A 15,723-nucleotide genomic window follows, 5' to 3' on the forward strand; every position below is an offset into this window, starting at 1 on the left:
ATAGGTGAGACTCAAAGTTCTGAGTTCACGTGACGTTTCGTAGGGCAAGAATAGAGGAAGGAGAAAGAAAATTCGGAAATGATATAAAAGGACAAAATAGAGGTAAATAAAACCCTGTAAATGTACTACCAAGAGATAGTCAACATTTTGAGGTACATGCTGTTAGTCATACTCATACATACATGCACATACATGTAGTATTGAATACATTTACACACACATGCACACTAATGTAAAAAAAATCATTGTTTTTGGTTACCTACTTTTTACATTTAATATTATTCAGTATTATTATTATAAGGATATTTCATGATTGCCCTGTTATTTATTTAACCAGTAACCTATTGTTGCAATTTTATATTGTTTCCATTTTCTATTTTGCAAATTATTCTAGGATATTCATCCTTTTGATCACTTTTTATGTGTATCCATGGTTATTTCCTTAAGATATTCTTAGATGTAGAATTGTAGTTCAAATCACATGAAATTTTGGGGGCTATGATCACTTTGTCTCACTGTACTCACAAATATTAACAGTCTAGGTGGCGTTTCCAGTAGAAGTAACTGTTTCCCCACATATTTTACAACTTTTACCTTAAAAAAAAAAAAACTTTGACCATTTGCGAAGTGAAAACATAGTATTTCTATTATTGAACTTTCATTATTTTGGTTGTTAGTGAAGTTAAATGTTTTTCATATTTTCTGACAAATAGAATTCCTTTTTTTTTCTTTGTTTTGTTCAAACATCTATGTTTCTGTTATTTTTCTCATTCTTTTCCTTTAGAGATATATAAAAGTTCTTTATATTTTAAGGACCTTAATACTCTATTTGACAAGCATGATGAATATATTTTCCAGTTTATCCCTTGCTTTCTAATTTTGATTTTTTGAGACAGAGCAGAAACTTTAAGGAATGCAGTACTAATTATGGTTTTGTCTTACTGCCTTGGCTAGAAGTTGCAAAAGGATTTTAAGTAAGAGTGAAAATACTTAGAATTGCTGATTTGCTCCTTATCTAATCGGGAAATATGCTGAGTCTTCACAGTTAAGCATAATTTTACAGTGTTGCTTTGAGATAGATACTCTGTCATATTACTGAGTATCTTTTTATTTCTAATTTTCATTCATAAAAATCTTAATTTTATTGAATGCCTTTTTAGTATCTTGTATTATTATTTTCTTTTAATTGGCACGATTATGTTGTGTTATAGCAAAAGACAATTTTAATCTACTTTTGCATTTGAGAAATGAACCTTATTGAATAAAGGAGAAAGATCTTTTGAATCTTATTTTTTTATTTAGATTCACTTTATTTTTATTTTTTATTGAAATATGGTTGATTTACAATGTTTCAGGTGTACAGCAAAGTGATTCAGTTATATATATATTCTTTTTCAGATTCTTTTCCATTATAGTTTATTACACGATATTGAATATAGTTCCCTGTGCTATACAGTAGGACCTTGTTGTTCACCGATTTTGTATATAGTCGTTTGTATCTGCTAGTCCCAAACTCGTAATTTATTCTTCTCCCCTTTCCACTTTGGTAACCATGTTTGTTTTCTATGTCTGTGAGTCTATTTCTGTTTTGTAAATAAGTTCATTTGTATCGTTTTTTTAGATTTCATATATAAGTGATATCGTATGATATTTGTCTTTCTCTGTTTTGAATATCATTTGAATTCAGTTTGGGAGTGTTTATTTGGAATTGTGCATTTATGTTTTACCACCAAGGTGTATTTCTGTCTTTCGTTGCCTTTTTGGTTTCCCGGCATTTTTTTTTCTTTTCCAGTCCCTCGCCTCCTGCACATCTCTGTTTTCTTCTTAGCCTGCTCTCTTTCTGTGGCTTTCAGTTCCTGTTTTCATAGACGCTATGGCTTTCTAAATCCTAGTGATGCAAGTACCATTCTATTGCATTGCTTTCTTCTTATTTCAGTATTAAGTTATGTATTCTTCCAAATCTTCAAGTTGATTTTGCAGTTCTTGAGTTGACAGAATATTTTTATGGGCCTGCTTAGACTTTCTGTGTTTTTCCCTCCAGGGACAAGGCTATATCTAGTTTGACCTGCATGGTCCAGTATGGTAGACACTAGCTAGATGTGGCTATTTAAATTTAAATTAATTAAAATTATACACAGTTATGAATTCACTTCCTTAGTTGCAGTAGCTTCCTTTCAGGTGGTCAGTAGCCACATGTGCCTAGAGGCTACTCTATTGAACAGAGCAAATAACATGTCAATTATCACAGAAAGTTCTGTTGGACAGTGCTTATTTAGACCCTCTGTTTCCAGATGCAGTGTGTGGCTTATTTTTAACCCTCTTCACTGATCACTTGGGTAGGTTTTCGATTTGTTTTATCAATAATAATAATAGCAGATGTTATAGCCATGTATTCCAACACTGATTTTACGCACTTGTTGATTGTGTGCTGCAAACACTTTCACTGGATATACCATTTCATTCATGGTTGAGGAAGAAGGAGGACACAAAACTCCTATCTGGCTTCTTTGAAATTTTTTTGCTAAATAAAGATAGAATGTAAGGTACAGATAAAGTTTAGGAATTCACTGTGAAAAACAGAACTAAATCCTAGAAAGCATTTATTATGTGCACTTACCATAGGTAAATAAAACACTAAAATGGTGATGAGAAATGAAGTAAACAAAGGACTGAAAGGAAAACAAAACTGGCTGAGAAGCTAAAGGGAATAAAGAGAAAACTGTGTGAGACAAAGAAGTATTGTAAAAAGAAAAATAAATGCAATGCCAGGATTAATTCTTTTTTTTCTTAAGGTGACAATTTTTAGGCAATTTTTAAGGTACTTTTTTAAAATAGGAAGTATAGTCGATTTACAATGTTATGTTAGTTTCTGGTATACAACAAAGTGATTCTGGTATATATATATCTATTCTTTTTCAGATTCTCTTCCATTATAGGTCATTACAAGTTGTTGAATATAGTTACCTGTGCTATACAGTAGGTCCTTGTTGTTTGTCTGTTTTATATATAGTAGTGTGTATATTTTAATCCCAAACTCCTAATTTATCCCTTCCCCCCTCCCCTTTGGTAACCATAAGTTTGTTTTCTATGTCTGTGAGTCTGTTTCTGTTTTGTAAATAAATATATTTGTATCATGTTTTTAGATTCCACATATAACTGATATCATATGGTATTTGTCTTTCTCTGTCTCCTTACTTCACTTAGTATCATAATCTCTAGGTCCAGGATTAATTCTTTTTTTTTTTTTTTTTTGCGGTATGTGGGCCTCTCACTGTTGTGGCCTCTCCCGTTGCAGAGCACAGGCTCAGCGGCCATGGCTCACGGGCCCAGCTGCTCTGCGGCATATGACATCCTCCTGGACCGGGGCATGAACCTGCATCCCCTGCAATGGCAGGCGGACTCTCAACCACTGCGCCACCAGGGAAGCCCCCAGGATTAATTCTTAATTGGAAGTAGAAGGGAAGAGAAACACTGTGTAAAACCAGTGATATGGAAGAAAAGCTTGAGACATTTCCACCCAATTCGGAAGGAAGTAGAATGAGATAAAAATGAAAAAAGAATAGAATATGTCCAGAAGATGATGAACCAACAGATGAATATGAATATATAAGAATATGAATATATCCTTTTCCCAGATATACTATTCACAGATATAAAGCAATAAACATTCCTTGAACTGAAGAATATTTGAGTATTCAAATTAAAAGTATTAACTAAATAGCAGATGAAGCTTGATGAAATTTTGGAATTTGAAGAATGAGGAAAATATTACAAGTAGCTTATGGTGTCTTTTTTTAAATTGAAGTATAGTTGATTTACAGTGTTGTGTTAATTTCTGCTGTGCAGCAAAGTTATTCAGTTATACATATATATATACATATTCTTTTAAAAATTCTTTTCCGTTATGGTTTATCACAGGATATTGAATATACTTCCCTGTGCTATTCAGTAGGACCTTTTGTTTATCCATTCTGTATATAAAGGCTTGCATCTGCTAACCCCAAACTTCCAATCCATCCGTCCCCCACCCCTCATTCCCCTTGGCGACCACAAGTCTGTTCTCTATGTCTGTGAGTCTGTTTCTGTTTCATAGATAAGTTCACTTGTGTTGTATTTTAGATTCCACATATACGTGATATCCTGTGGTATTTGTCTTTCTCTTTCTGACTTACTTTGCTTAGTATGATAATCTCTAGGTCCATCCATGTTGCTACAAATGGCATTATTTAATTCTTTTTTATGGCTGAGTAGTATTCCATTGTATGTGTGTGTGTATATATACACACCACATCTTCTTTGTCCATTCATCTATCGATGGACATTTAGATTGTTTCCATGTCTTGGCTGTTGTAGATAGTGCGGCTATGAAGATACAGACGCATGTATCTTTTTGAATTATAGTTTTGTCTGGAAATATGCCCAGGAGTGGGATTGCTTAATCATATGGCAACTCTATTTTTAGTTTTTTGAGGAATATCCATACTGTTTTCCATAGTGGCTGTACCAACTTACATTCCCTGTGGTGTATTCTTTGTACTTAATGTTCCCTAACATGGAAAAAAACATATGTGGAAAACAAGTTGAAACACTGGCATAATTCACTAGTTTTCTGCCTCCTGGAGGAAAGTGGCTCTGATAGAGCCACAATAGGTATCAGTTCACAAAATCATATTTTTTTAAAGATGACTTATGAGTTTCTCTAGTTACTATCCTCAGTCAAAGTTGACCACAGTGGGTAATTGCAGCTAAGGTTGTGCTGAGGTTGGTATTATATCTACATGTAGTTTAATTAATGGAGCCCAAGGGCAAATATTGTCCCCATGTCAGCTTTCTTGTAACCTCTGTTTTTCTTTCAAGATCGTTTTTCAAAACAGTTCCCTTGTGGCCTGACTTGGAGGGTGTGGGGAGGGGGATTGCAGTCTTGTGTAATGGTGATGGATCTCGGGTGTTAGAACAATGTTACACAACCCTGCATTTTTATCATTCTAATGACTCTTACTGGACAAGGGGAGCTTACTTCTCTGCCAGATATTTATACAAGCTAATCAGAGGCTTGATACAATACAGATGGTGATAACCTCTTGCTATACAAAGTTCACGTCAAGTTTTTTGTTGGCCACAAAGGGTTTGCCTCATTCAGTATTCTGGACCAAAAAATTCTATTTCTTAAATACCTTTCAAAGGATTGCAGATGATGTAAACTATTTCAGGAACTGTAAGAGGAGAATCAAGAGTTGGTCCTCTACCACATTCCACCAACATTACCACAGCTCTATTTACTTCTTAGATCTGTGGGATGAAAAAATTGTTTTTATTGAATTATGTTCTTATTCAAGTATGATGAAGCACAGAGATTGGGGGAGGGGGGTAGGTTATTTTCAGTAAATCATCCATTCCCCGCTCTATCCGTAAAGTGCATTCCAAACCCAGATCTTGTGTAATTCTTTGCTTGGACTACTAGTCCTGCTATTCTTCTTACTATTTTAAGCTTAATATATTGTCTTGCCAACAGATATAATGGTTCCTGTAAATACTCAGTAGTTCTCTGCAAGAAGAGAAGAAAAATAGAATCATAGCTTAAAGTGTTTTGTACCTAATGAGTAGTACAACCAGAAATCTCTGCAAATCCTAACTTGGATGTCAAGGAATGTTATTGACAGGAGTGAAGATTAATATTCCAAGATGGTATTTGTTTATGTCTAAAGGACAATAAAGGCACAAAAAGAAAACTTTATCTCTTTTTGTGCAAAACTCTACAACATACAGCACACACACACATTCTGTATATTCCCACTGCTCACTTAAGACCAATGTACTCAAGCAACTCTCTCCAGTGTATCCTAGAGTTTATCCACTCTAGATTTCTAGATGTAGAATTGCTGGATCAAATGGTTGGATAGAAAAAAAATTAATGAAGAATTTGATAAGCTGACTCTCAAGCTCAATTGGAAAGGAGAATGTTCAAGGTTAACTACAAACATTTTAAAAGAGAAAATAAAAGGATGTTAGAGTTTCCCTACCAGATATGAAAAAAAAAATACTATGACAGTATAGTAACCAAACTATGTGGCATTGGCCATGAATCAGCAAGTAAGTCAATAAAACACAATGAAGAGACTTTAACCAGGGAAGAAAATTGCTTATGAAGTTGGATAAAAGTAAAGGGAGTATCTATTTCACATCAAAGAAAAATGTATGGATTTAATAATTTTTAAAAAACAGAAGTGTTAGAGAAAAGACTATGAGAATATTTTAATAGACTTGGGGAGGGGAAGCTTTCTAAAGCAGTATATGAGGAGAGAGAGATAAGGGTGACTCCAAGGTTTTTGGCCTGAGCACTGGCTGCATTATGGGCTGCTGTTTATTGACTAATATTTATTGAGTGTGTACTATTTCCCAAGTGCTGTGCTAAACTTTGAGAATTAAGAATTGAAGAACTAGACAAAAATATCTGCCTTCAAGGAAGTTACATGTGGGGAGGAGACTAGGTTTTTGTCTGAAGTTGTCCTTGCCTTTGTCACCTCGGAATATCTTTGAGCTGTGCTGCAAAGAGGTTGAATCAAGTGACCTCCTTCTCTCTCCCCCCGCCCTTCATCTCTAGCCTTTGCCTCTCCCTCTAAGTAAGGTGGGGTTGTCGGAGTTCCAAAAGACTTTATTCTACCTGTTTTCCAAGATATCACAAGGTTCCATCAGTAAGAGAAGCTGTGTTTGTAAAAAAGAACATATTTCACTCTCTGCCGATTAAGATTTTTTTTAAATTCTTTATGTTTCTAATATATTTTTCTAGTTGTCATTTCTATTTTGAGACTCCAATCCACCTGATGAGAGAAAACTCCACCCAGGTACTTCCAAGCAAATTCAAAATCAGAAATTTCTCAAGTGCTTCACTTTTGAAAACGGAGCCACATTCAGGAATGTTTCCCTCTTCCGTTTCTCCCTCTAGTTGAGTCTAAACTTTGGAGCTTCTGCAAAGCTGCAGCAAAGGAGTGGATGTCCACCTCTCAGCTCTGACACTCCCTGCATGTCCATCATCTGGAATTGTCTCAGTTCTCTCATCAGTGGTCATGATGATCATCCTTGGTCATCTGCATATGGGTCTGTCAGCTTTGCCACCCTTGGTGCAGTAATCTCCTGGGGATTCCAGGATTTCTTCATGTTGCTATTGCCTGAGAGAGACGTAGCTCTCATGGTCCATGCTGTCAGCCACTCCCACATCCTTAAAATTGCAAAACTCCCTAGGAGTCTTGATATTGCACCAACTCTCTCTCCTAAGCCTCTCCAGGAATACACAAGACTCATCAGGTCTTCTCCCCTTCAACATCCCACATAGTTATATTCTATTGCCCCATGTCACTGTGACCAGCAGCACTTCTGTGGGACTTACCATTATCCCAAATATCCACATGGAAAGAGGACTCATGGATCCCTATACCCATCCCTATAAAGGAATGTCAGTCATCGCTCCTACGGTGACTGAGTTGGGGGGTGTGGAGGGATTGGTATAAAGCACAGCGCCTCACAGCAACATCTAAATCTCCTCCCCTAACTCCTCTTTCTCTCCCTCTCCTCAGAGGTTCTTTTTTTAAATTATTTTTTATACAATTTTTAAAGGTTACACTCCATCTACAGTTATTATAAAATATTGGCTATATTCCCCATGTTGTACAATACATCCTTGTAGCCTATTCTTATACCCAGTAGTTTGTACTTCCCACTCCCTCACCCGTATATTGTCCCTCCCCTCTCTCTCCCCACTGGTAACCACTGGTTTGTTCTCTGTATTTATGAGTCTGCTTGTTTTTTGTTATATTCACTAATTTGTTGTACGTTTTAGATTCCGCATAATAAGTGATACCGTACAGTATTTGTCTTTCTCTGTCTGACTTATTTCACTTAGCATAATGCCCTCCAAATCCACCCATGTTACCACAAATGGCAAAATTTCGTTCTTTTTTATGGACGAGTAGTATTCCATTGTGTATATATACCACATCCTCTTTATCCATTCATCTTTTGATGGACACTTAGGTTGCTTCCATATCTTGGCATTTGTAAATAATGCTGCTGTGAACGTTGGGGTTCAGGTATCTTTTCAAATTAGTGTTCTTGTTTTCTTCAGATATATACCCAGGAGTGGGATTGCTGGGTCATACTGGTAATGCTATTTTTAGATTTTTGAGCAACCTCCATACTGTTCTCCACAGTGGCCGCACCAATTTATATTCCCACCAACAGTGTACAAACGGTTCCCTTTTCTCCACATCATCACCAGCATTAGTTACTTCTGTTCTTTTTGACGATAGCCATTCAGAGGTTCTTTTCTTGTCTGGAGTGAGGAAATATCTTACACGTACCAAGTATTCACCCCAGATCTTCTTGTCATTCATCAAGAGGGCGGCTTTTTAAGCTTTAAGAGCCATTAGTATCTCACGTTATTCTGCCACATACACCTGCCCTCTTCCTGTCTTCAGTACGGTCCTTCCACACTGTTTGTTTTCCTTTATTTCACTTGGTTTTCGAGAAGAAGTGGAATGAAGTGTTTGAATACCTTTTCTCAAATTGCTGGCTTTCCAGATGTTTTCCAGAGTAAATTTTAGTTTAATTTAATTGTCTTTAAATTCGGATTTAACAGCTTTATCTTTAGCTCACAAACTCTGAAACTAATTGGCAGGAATTATTGAATTAGAATAAATACCTATTAATTATATACTAATGAAATATGCTTTCTACAGACATGAATCTTATGAGAGAATCTGGGTCTTATAGCTGAGGCTGTCCCCTAACATGAATTGAGGCAAAGTTATTTTTAAAATCATAATATCTCCTTTTAACTTTAACAGAATGTAGGTTATAATGTTGCTCTTCTTCTGAATGCAATATTTCTTGAATCATTGCTTAAGAAACATTGGATTCCTGCTAAGAACTTGCGAGAAAATATACCCTGGTGCCTCTTTACCTTTCCTAACCATTTCTAATGAAAAGCAACAACGGCAAATTTATTTATAAGCCAGACTCACCATTGGATCTCTTGTGCCTTTACAGTATGACGTTACAAAGCATCAGTGGCAATGAATATACACTTTAAAAAAAAAAAAGGTTTCACCTTTTTCCTTTTATCTGTAGAGAAGGAACAGCATATAACATTGTAAAGGATAACTCACTTGTCCTAAAACAGTAAAGCCCAGTTGTCACATTGAATGAATCAGTATTTTCTCATGAAGATAGGATACCACCAAAAAAACAGCTGATTTGGTGCTAATACTGGGTGGTCCAAAAAAGATGAAGTGTTGAATCAATTCTCCAATTTTGGAGGAGCAGTGGAAAAACAAATAGAGGAGGCAAGTGAGTCATTATTAACTCTGGAAAAGACACGTTCTGTTAAATTTTCTTCTCGTCCAGCTTTTAGTGTATGATCATGAAGTGGTTCAGCTAGGTAGGTAAGTGGGTAGCTAGGTAAATATGATAGGAAGTAGGTACATAAGACTCAGATTTGGTCCATATTTTGAGCCTGAAAATCAATAGAAATAGTTTAACAATAATTGATAATATTAATACAAATTCATTCCATAAACTTTTTTGTGTGTGTGGCTGTGCTGGGTCTTCGTTGCGGCACATGGGCTCTTCACTGCGGTGCGCAGGCTTCTCTAGTTGTGATGTGCGGGCTTAGTTGCCTCGCAGCATGTGGGATCTTCGTTCCCTGACCAGGGATTGAACCTGCATCCCCTGCATTGGAAGGTGGATTCTTTACACTAGACCGCCAGGGAAGTCCCCATAAACATTTGTTCCTCTCAGTTAGCAAGCTCTATGGCAATGATGATGATGATACATTTTAAACGCTTTTGAGGTTTATTGTGGTTCTTTGAGAAGACCATTGTAGGCTCTCATCTGTGCCCGTTTGTGTTTTCCCTTCACTGATCAGTGTTCCATTCCTCGCTCTTGTGAAATGTTAATGATCTTCACCAGCACTCCCTTACCTAATAAGGGAGGCTCAGAGTAGGCCAACACAATACGTACTCATACTAACTTGCCCTATTTCATTACAGCAAATTCTTCGTCATTCTAGAGAAAACTCAACAAAAGTTATATTTCTCATTACGGATGGATATTCCAACGGGGGAGATCCAAGACCCATTGCAGCATCACTGCGAGATTTTGGAGTGGAAATCTTCACTTTTGGCATATGGCAAGGAAACATTCGAGAACTGAATGACATGGCTTCCACCCCAAAGGAGGAGCACTGCTACCTGCTCCACAGTTTTGAAGAATTTGAGGCTTTAGCCCGCCGAGCGTTGCATGAAGGTAATGGAAACCTACTGGCATCACGCAGTGCCTTTAAACAGGGTTTGCTTCCTGCTTATTTCTTGAAACCCACTGTGGTGATAATACCAAGCCCTATGAGGTCTTCGCTGAGCGTGATGCCCATGTGTTCTTCGTGTATTATGAGCTGCGTTGAACTTCATGAGTAGAGATGACATTCTGGCCTTGCAACAGAAGTATTTGTTTTGTTTTGTTTTTTAATAACTGTGATACATTTTCACTAAAATATCCATATGCTCCCACCTGGAACCATTAGAATCAGTGGAATGAACGAGGTGTGTTTTGAGGCCACACACGGAGTCGGAAGGCTTGACTTACATCTCATCTTCAGTTATCTGGAAGGATGAAGTAAACATTCAGAGACATGCTTAGTGAATCTAACCAGAGTGTTTCCAGAAATATACATGAAGATTCTAGGGACAATAAATACTCAACACATACTTCTTGACCCGACAGTTTGAATATAGATATGCTTATGGATAAATTGAAGAGCAGTGACAGCGACAGGGAGTAGCATCAGTAAATCCATTCATTAGAGTTCTTTGTACACCATTTATAAGGATGTTTAGTTGGGTGACTTAAGTCAGATGAACTTCCAAGTGTAGTATGGGCATGTATCTTGCAGTGATCCAGGAGAGAAAGTGCAGATTGGGAGGAGGAGATGGGGATCTAGCCTCAGACCAACGCCATGGAGCAAATTAGGCTTGATCTTTGCAGGTGTCCACATGAAAGATTCAGTTTGATGGGCAAATCATGGCAACATGAGGTTTCCTCACAATTAGTGATGTTCAAAATAAGTGGGTCAGCCTTACTGTAGTTCCAACAGAAGAGTTTAGAGCAGCATCTCAGGCTGCCTATGGATACAGCAAAAATTCCCAATTGGTCACCTACTAACTGGGTGGCTTTGGGAAAATTATTTAACTTTTGCACTCCCTAGATTTCTTGTTAATAGAGTAGGGTACAAGAATAGTACCTACTTCATAGGCTTATTCCAAGGATTAAATGGATTAATACATATAAAGTGATTAGAAAAGTCACTGAGGGCTTATTATACTAAGCTCTCAATAACTGTCCATTGGCTATTACCTTAGCCAATTTATCTAACATCTATGAGCTTCAGTTTCCTCTACTTTTAAAATAGAGATATTATAACATGTACCAAATAGCTTTGTCAGGAGGATTAAATAAAATACTTAAATTTCACCAGCACAGTGTTTGGCATATGACAGAAGTTCAGTAACTGGGGCTTTTTTTGTTTCTCCTTTTCTCTGGGAAAAGTGATATATATGCTGAGTAGGAAGACAGAGTGGCTGTTGCACTAGATGGGATTATGAAATTGTGGGTGTTATTAGCTGTGTCATAGAGGACTCATTTCCAGTCCTACCAACCTTCTGTTTTGTAGGATGGGGGCCTTCTGCCCAATGCAAGTTGAGTCAGAAACTGGATGGGACAGAGTCTTCAAGGAAAGGATTTTGGTTACCCTATCACAACAGAGTTTTGAAAGGCATCACTTTTATTACAAAATACTAAAATCTAAAATGTGTAATACTCTAATCAAGTTTCCAGGTTCCGTAAGAAAAAATTCTGTTTTTACTGAAAAGAAACGATGGGGACAAAGGAAGTGAACCTCATTTCTCCTGCCTCCATGTTCTCTGAAGCAACTTTCTTTTTTATATATATAGTTTTTTAATTTTTATACAATTTTTAAAGTTACTTCCAATTTACAGTTATTACAAAATATTGCCTATGTTCCCTGTGTTGTACAATACATCCTTGAGCCCATCTTATACCCAAGAGTTTGTACCTTCCACTCCCCCACCCCCACACTGCCCCTCCCCTCACTGGTAACCACTAGTTTGTTCTCTCTATCTGTGGTCTGCTGAAACTACTTTCAATTTGGATGGATCCACTTTTGGTCTCAAGGCTGTCCATGTTTGTGGCCAGTCTCAATAGATGTAGATTCCAGAATAATAGCTTTCCACATATGCAGCTTGTTCACTTATCTCTCTCCCCGACCTAAATGCCAGTGCACCAGTCTTAAAGCTACGTTTTTCTTGCTCCCTCAACTGCCAAATAAACCTGTGTCTCAGAGCTAAGTCCAAGATGCCCATGTTGCAGACCTTGTACCCACACCATAGTCTATTAGATGGGGCTTTAGGGTACTTGGTTGTACAAGTCTCTTTCTCTTAGGGCAGGGGTCTTCCCTTTACGTTGTCCCTGTCTATTGTTCAGGGTCTTAATGCATAGAGACAGATGTTCCATAACTGAGGCCATCACCAATCTCCTTTCTGGGTATTCAATGGCAGTTCATGTGTCTTGCTGAAACTCACTCATTTGAGTTTCTACCGTGGACCTATCACTGTATCTGGGCCTAGCACTGTGGACCTAGTGCTGGAATTTAGGCTAAGGCTTTGGTACTTTCTCAGCAGGTAAATGGAACTTACTGTGTGCCTGATTGTAGGCCATCCGTTCCTGATAAGTCATAGTCAACCTTACCCTGCCCCGTTAAGTCACTTTCAGAACAGGACAGCTCTGCCTGTGTTGTTGAATTCCCAGCATGGCTCACTTCAGAGCATGGCTCAAATAATCCGTATGGTCTCCTTTTACACAACAAGTGAACATTTATTTAAAATTGAGAGAGAAACCAGATCCTGGTTCTATTCTTCAACTTGTGTGGTACCATTGTTTCAGTTTTTAATCGACTAATTATAGAAGTAATGGTATTTATTCTTAAATCAGTAATCACCATCAGCACCCTTTGACAGCAGTCAGGATTGCAGCTTTATTTATTTATCTGAACAAGGATTCTGGAAATCTGGTTACTGCTGCCTGACCTCATGCTGGTGTGGAAGCCTGGGGACTGACCTGGAGAACCGACTGCATTACTTCCTGCTGCATCTGGAGGTTCCTCGCTGAAACTACTTAATTTCTGCCTGACCCTGCGTGGCCTTGAGAACTTAGGATGAGGTCCAAGACTGAAATAGCTTAACCAGCTGAATCAAATTCCCAGTCTGTGGTCCTGCAAATCACACACCTTCATATTTGGATGGGAGTGGGGGAGCAGTTGGGAATTTGATGGAAATGAAAAGCTATTTTCTCTGTCTTGAGCTTCAGTTGTGGTAACGAGAGAATGTAACATTCAACTGCTCATTCATTTTTTTTTTATGACCGCCCTGTCATATGTGCTTGGTAGATCTGCCTTCTGGGAGTTTTATTCAAGAGGATATGTCCCATTGCTCGTATCTGTGTGAAGCCGGCAAAGACTGCTGTGACCAGATGGCAAGCTGCAAGTGTGGGACACACACGGGTCATTTTGAGTGCATCTGTGAGAAGGGGTATTACGGGAAGGGTCTACAGTACGAATGCACAGGTGAGTGCCCAGTCTGTGTGTAACTGTGTCGGTTGTCTTTTCCTGTGTAGGAATCTGTCCACATACTACATGGGTAAACACTAAGTGTTTGGTACTGCTCATGAGTCTGTGGATCGGTTGGGCAGCACTTTTGGTCTCAGCTGTGTTGGCTCAAGCATTTGTCGTTGGCTGTGAGTAGGGTTGGCTGCCCCGCTGATCTTACTTGAGTTTTCTCACCTGTTTGGGGATCAGCTAGCTGGAGGCTGGTCTAAAAGGGCTTGTCTAAGACTACTAGGCTGTCCTTTATATGGTCTCTCAGACCCCATGAAGTAAACCCAGGCTTGTTTACATGGTAGGGGCAGAGCTCCAAGAGGAAGAATGGCCTCTTGAAGCCTAGGTTCAGATCCGGAAAGGGAGAAGATTTGGGAACTTTTATTTGTAATCCGTCAATAGCCAAATCGCCAAAATATACCTCAGCCTCTGTGAGATATTGCAGCCCGTGGGATTCTGGTCCTCAGGCCACATGTAACTTGTAGCATTGTCACCAAAAAATGTAACTGATGGTCTTTTAGCTCTTCATAAGTCTCCACGAAGGGACATTAGAAAGCTCTAAAAGTGACATCACTTCAAAATGGAATTCACTTCTTCGACACTTATAATTTTATCTCCTCTAGGTTTTCTTACCACAGGATCTTCATGTTTTTAATACTATATTAGAAAGACAAGAAGAACAACTTAGGATTCTTGGGTTCTAAATTATATTTTAGCTGTGATACAAAAATAAATTATGTTTCAGGAAATATCAGATATACAGAAGTACTGTATGGTTTTGCTGTGATAGCATTTGGTTTGCTCTGTTTTACTTAAAAGGTAACACGGTTTTTAGAACTAACAACTCTTCCATGGTTTGCTGTTTGGGAAAAATGTATTCCCATGGAAATTAATACCCACCAGGAGAATTTGGGGGCAGTAGGTTTACTTTATACTGGCCGGTGTGGTCTTTCACTGCTCGTTTCACGTGAACATTATTTCATTCTGCTGTTGGGAAGGTAGGTGGGTCTGCTCTATAACACAGAAACGTGGTTCTCCCAGGGGCGAACCTTCCAGGTCTTTGACCTGACCTGCTTTCTCTCTTTTCTTCTCCTCGTGGGACATTTCTTCTCAGGTTCTTCTTTTACTCACTTTTACTTTGTTTTTTAAATTGAAGTATAGTTGATTTATGGTGTTGAGTTCGTTTCTGCTGTACAGCAGACTGATTCAGTTATAATATATATACATTCTTTTTTTTATGTTCTTTTCCACTGTGGTTTATCCCAGGATATTGACTATAGTTTCCTGTGCTCTACGGTAGGACCTTGTTGGTCCATGCTGTATATAATCGTTGGTGTCTGCTAGTCCCAGCCTCTGACACTTGCTTTCATTCGTGTTGCTCCCTCATCTCCCTTCCCTCGATTTCTCCTCCCCGCCCCACTGGCCCTGATCCCAGCTGGCGGACATCCTTCCCGGGTCCGAGCGTCCATGCTCGCCCAGCAGAATCATTCCTTTCTTGGCCCTGCTCCCACTCCATCAAGCAGGATTTCTCATTTAAGCAGAAAAAAGGGAGGGTGGGATCTGCCCAACTGCCTCTGAGTTGGCAAGATGCCTCCCCTTGAATCTTCCCACACTTTCATGAACAGCCCAGCTTGGCACTCTCCCCGACGCCCCCTCCTTCCCTCTCCCGTCCAAGCCCACCGAACACAGGCAGAAGCTCTCGTTTTCTTTGCTGCATGCTGTAGTCAGCATGTCTGCTTTCCGTGTGGTCCTAGACTGAGCTCGCTGCCAACAAGCCACTGCCGTGTGGCTGCCCAACAGCTCAGCCATGCTGTACCCGGCCTCTGCTGCTCCCGGGCACTGTAATCTTGCATCCCCGGGGATAAGCTGCAGGAAGAGAGGGAGGCAGTTCGCAAACCCACTGCCCCCAGTTACCCAAGTCGCTGTGGCTGCTACCAGTCGTGCATTGCAGGCAGAGAGGCACAGCCATCCATCTGTAAAATGTACACAGTTGGGTGGGCCTGTCA

The 15,723-nt window shown here is 38.8% G+C and overlaps 1 protein-coding gene across 1 annotated transcript in view; it reads left to right on the top strand.

Annotated features, from left to right (window-relative positions):
• The window catches only part of SVEP1 (sushi, von Willebrand factor type A, EGF and pentraxin domain containing 1), a gene marked incomplete at its 5' end in the record, with an annotated part of 184,195 nt that overhangs the window by 19,316 nt on the left and 149,156 nt on the right, over nt 1-15,723 (top strand). Inside the window, 4 exons of the mRNA XM_082656871.1 lie at nt 6,788-6,842; nt 6,944-7,123; nt 10,044-10,299; nt 13,511-13,687. Of these exons, the coding sequence (XP_082512997.1) occupies nt 6,788-6,842; nt 6,944-7,123; nt 10,044-10,299; nt 13,511-13,687 (668 nt within the window). The remainder of the gene's footprint in view (nt 1-6,787; nt 6,843-6,943; nt 7,124-10,043; nt 10,300-13,510; nt 13,688-15,723) is intronic.

This window comes from Grampus griseus, assembly GCF_964374135.1.
Source record: "Grampus griseus genome assembly, chromosome: 6".
In the NCBI taxonomy this organism is placed as follows: Eukaryota; Metazoa; Chordata; class Mammalia; order Artiodactyla; family Delphinidae; genus Grampus; species Grampus griseus.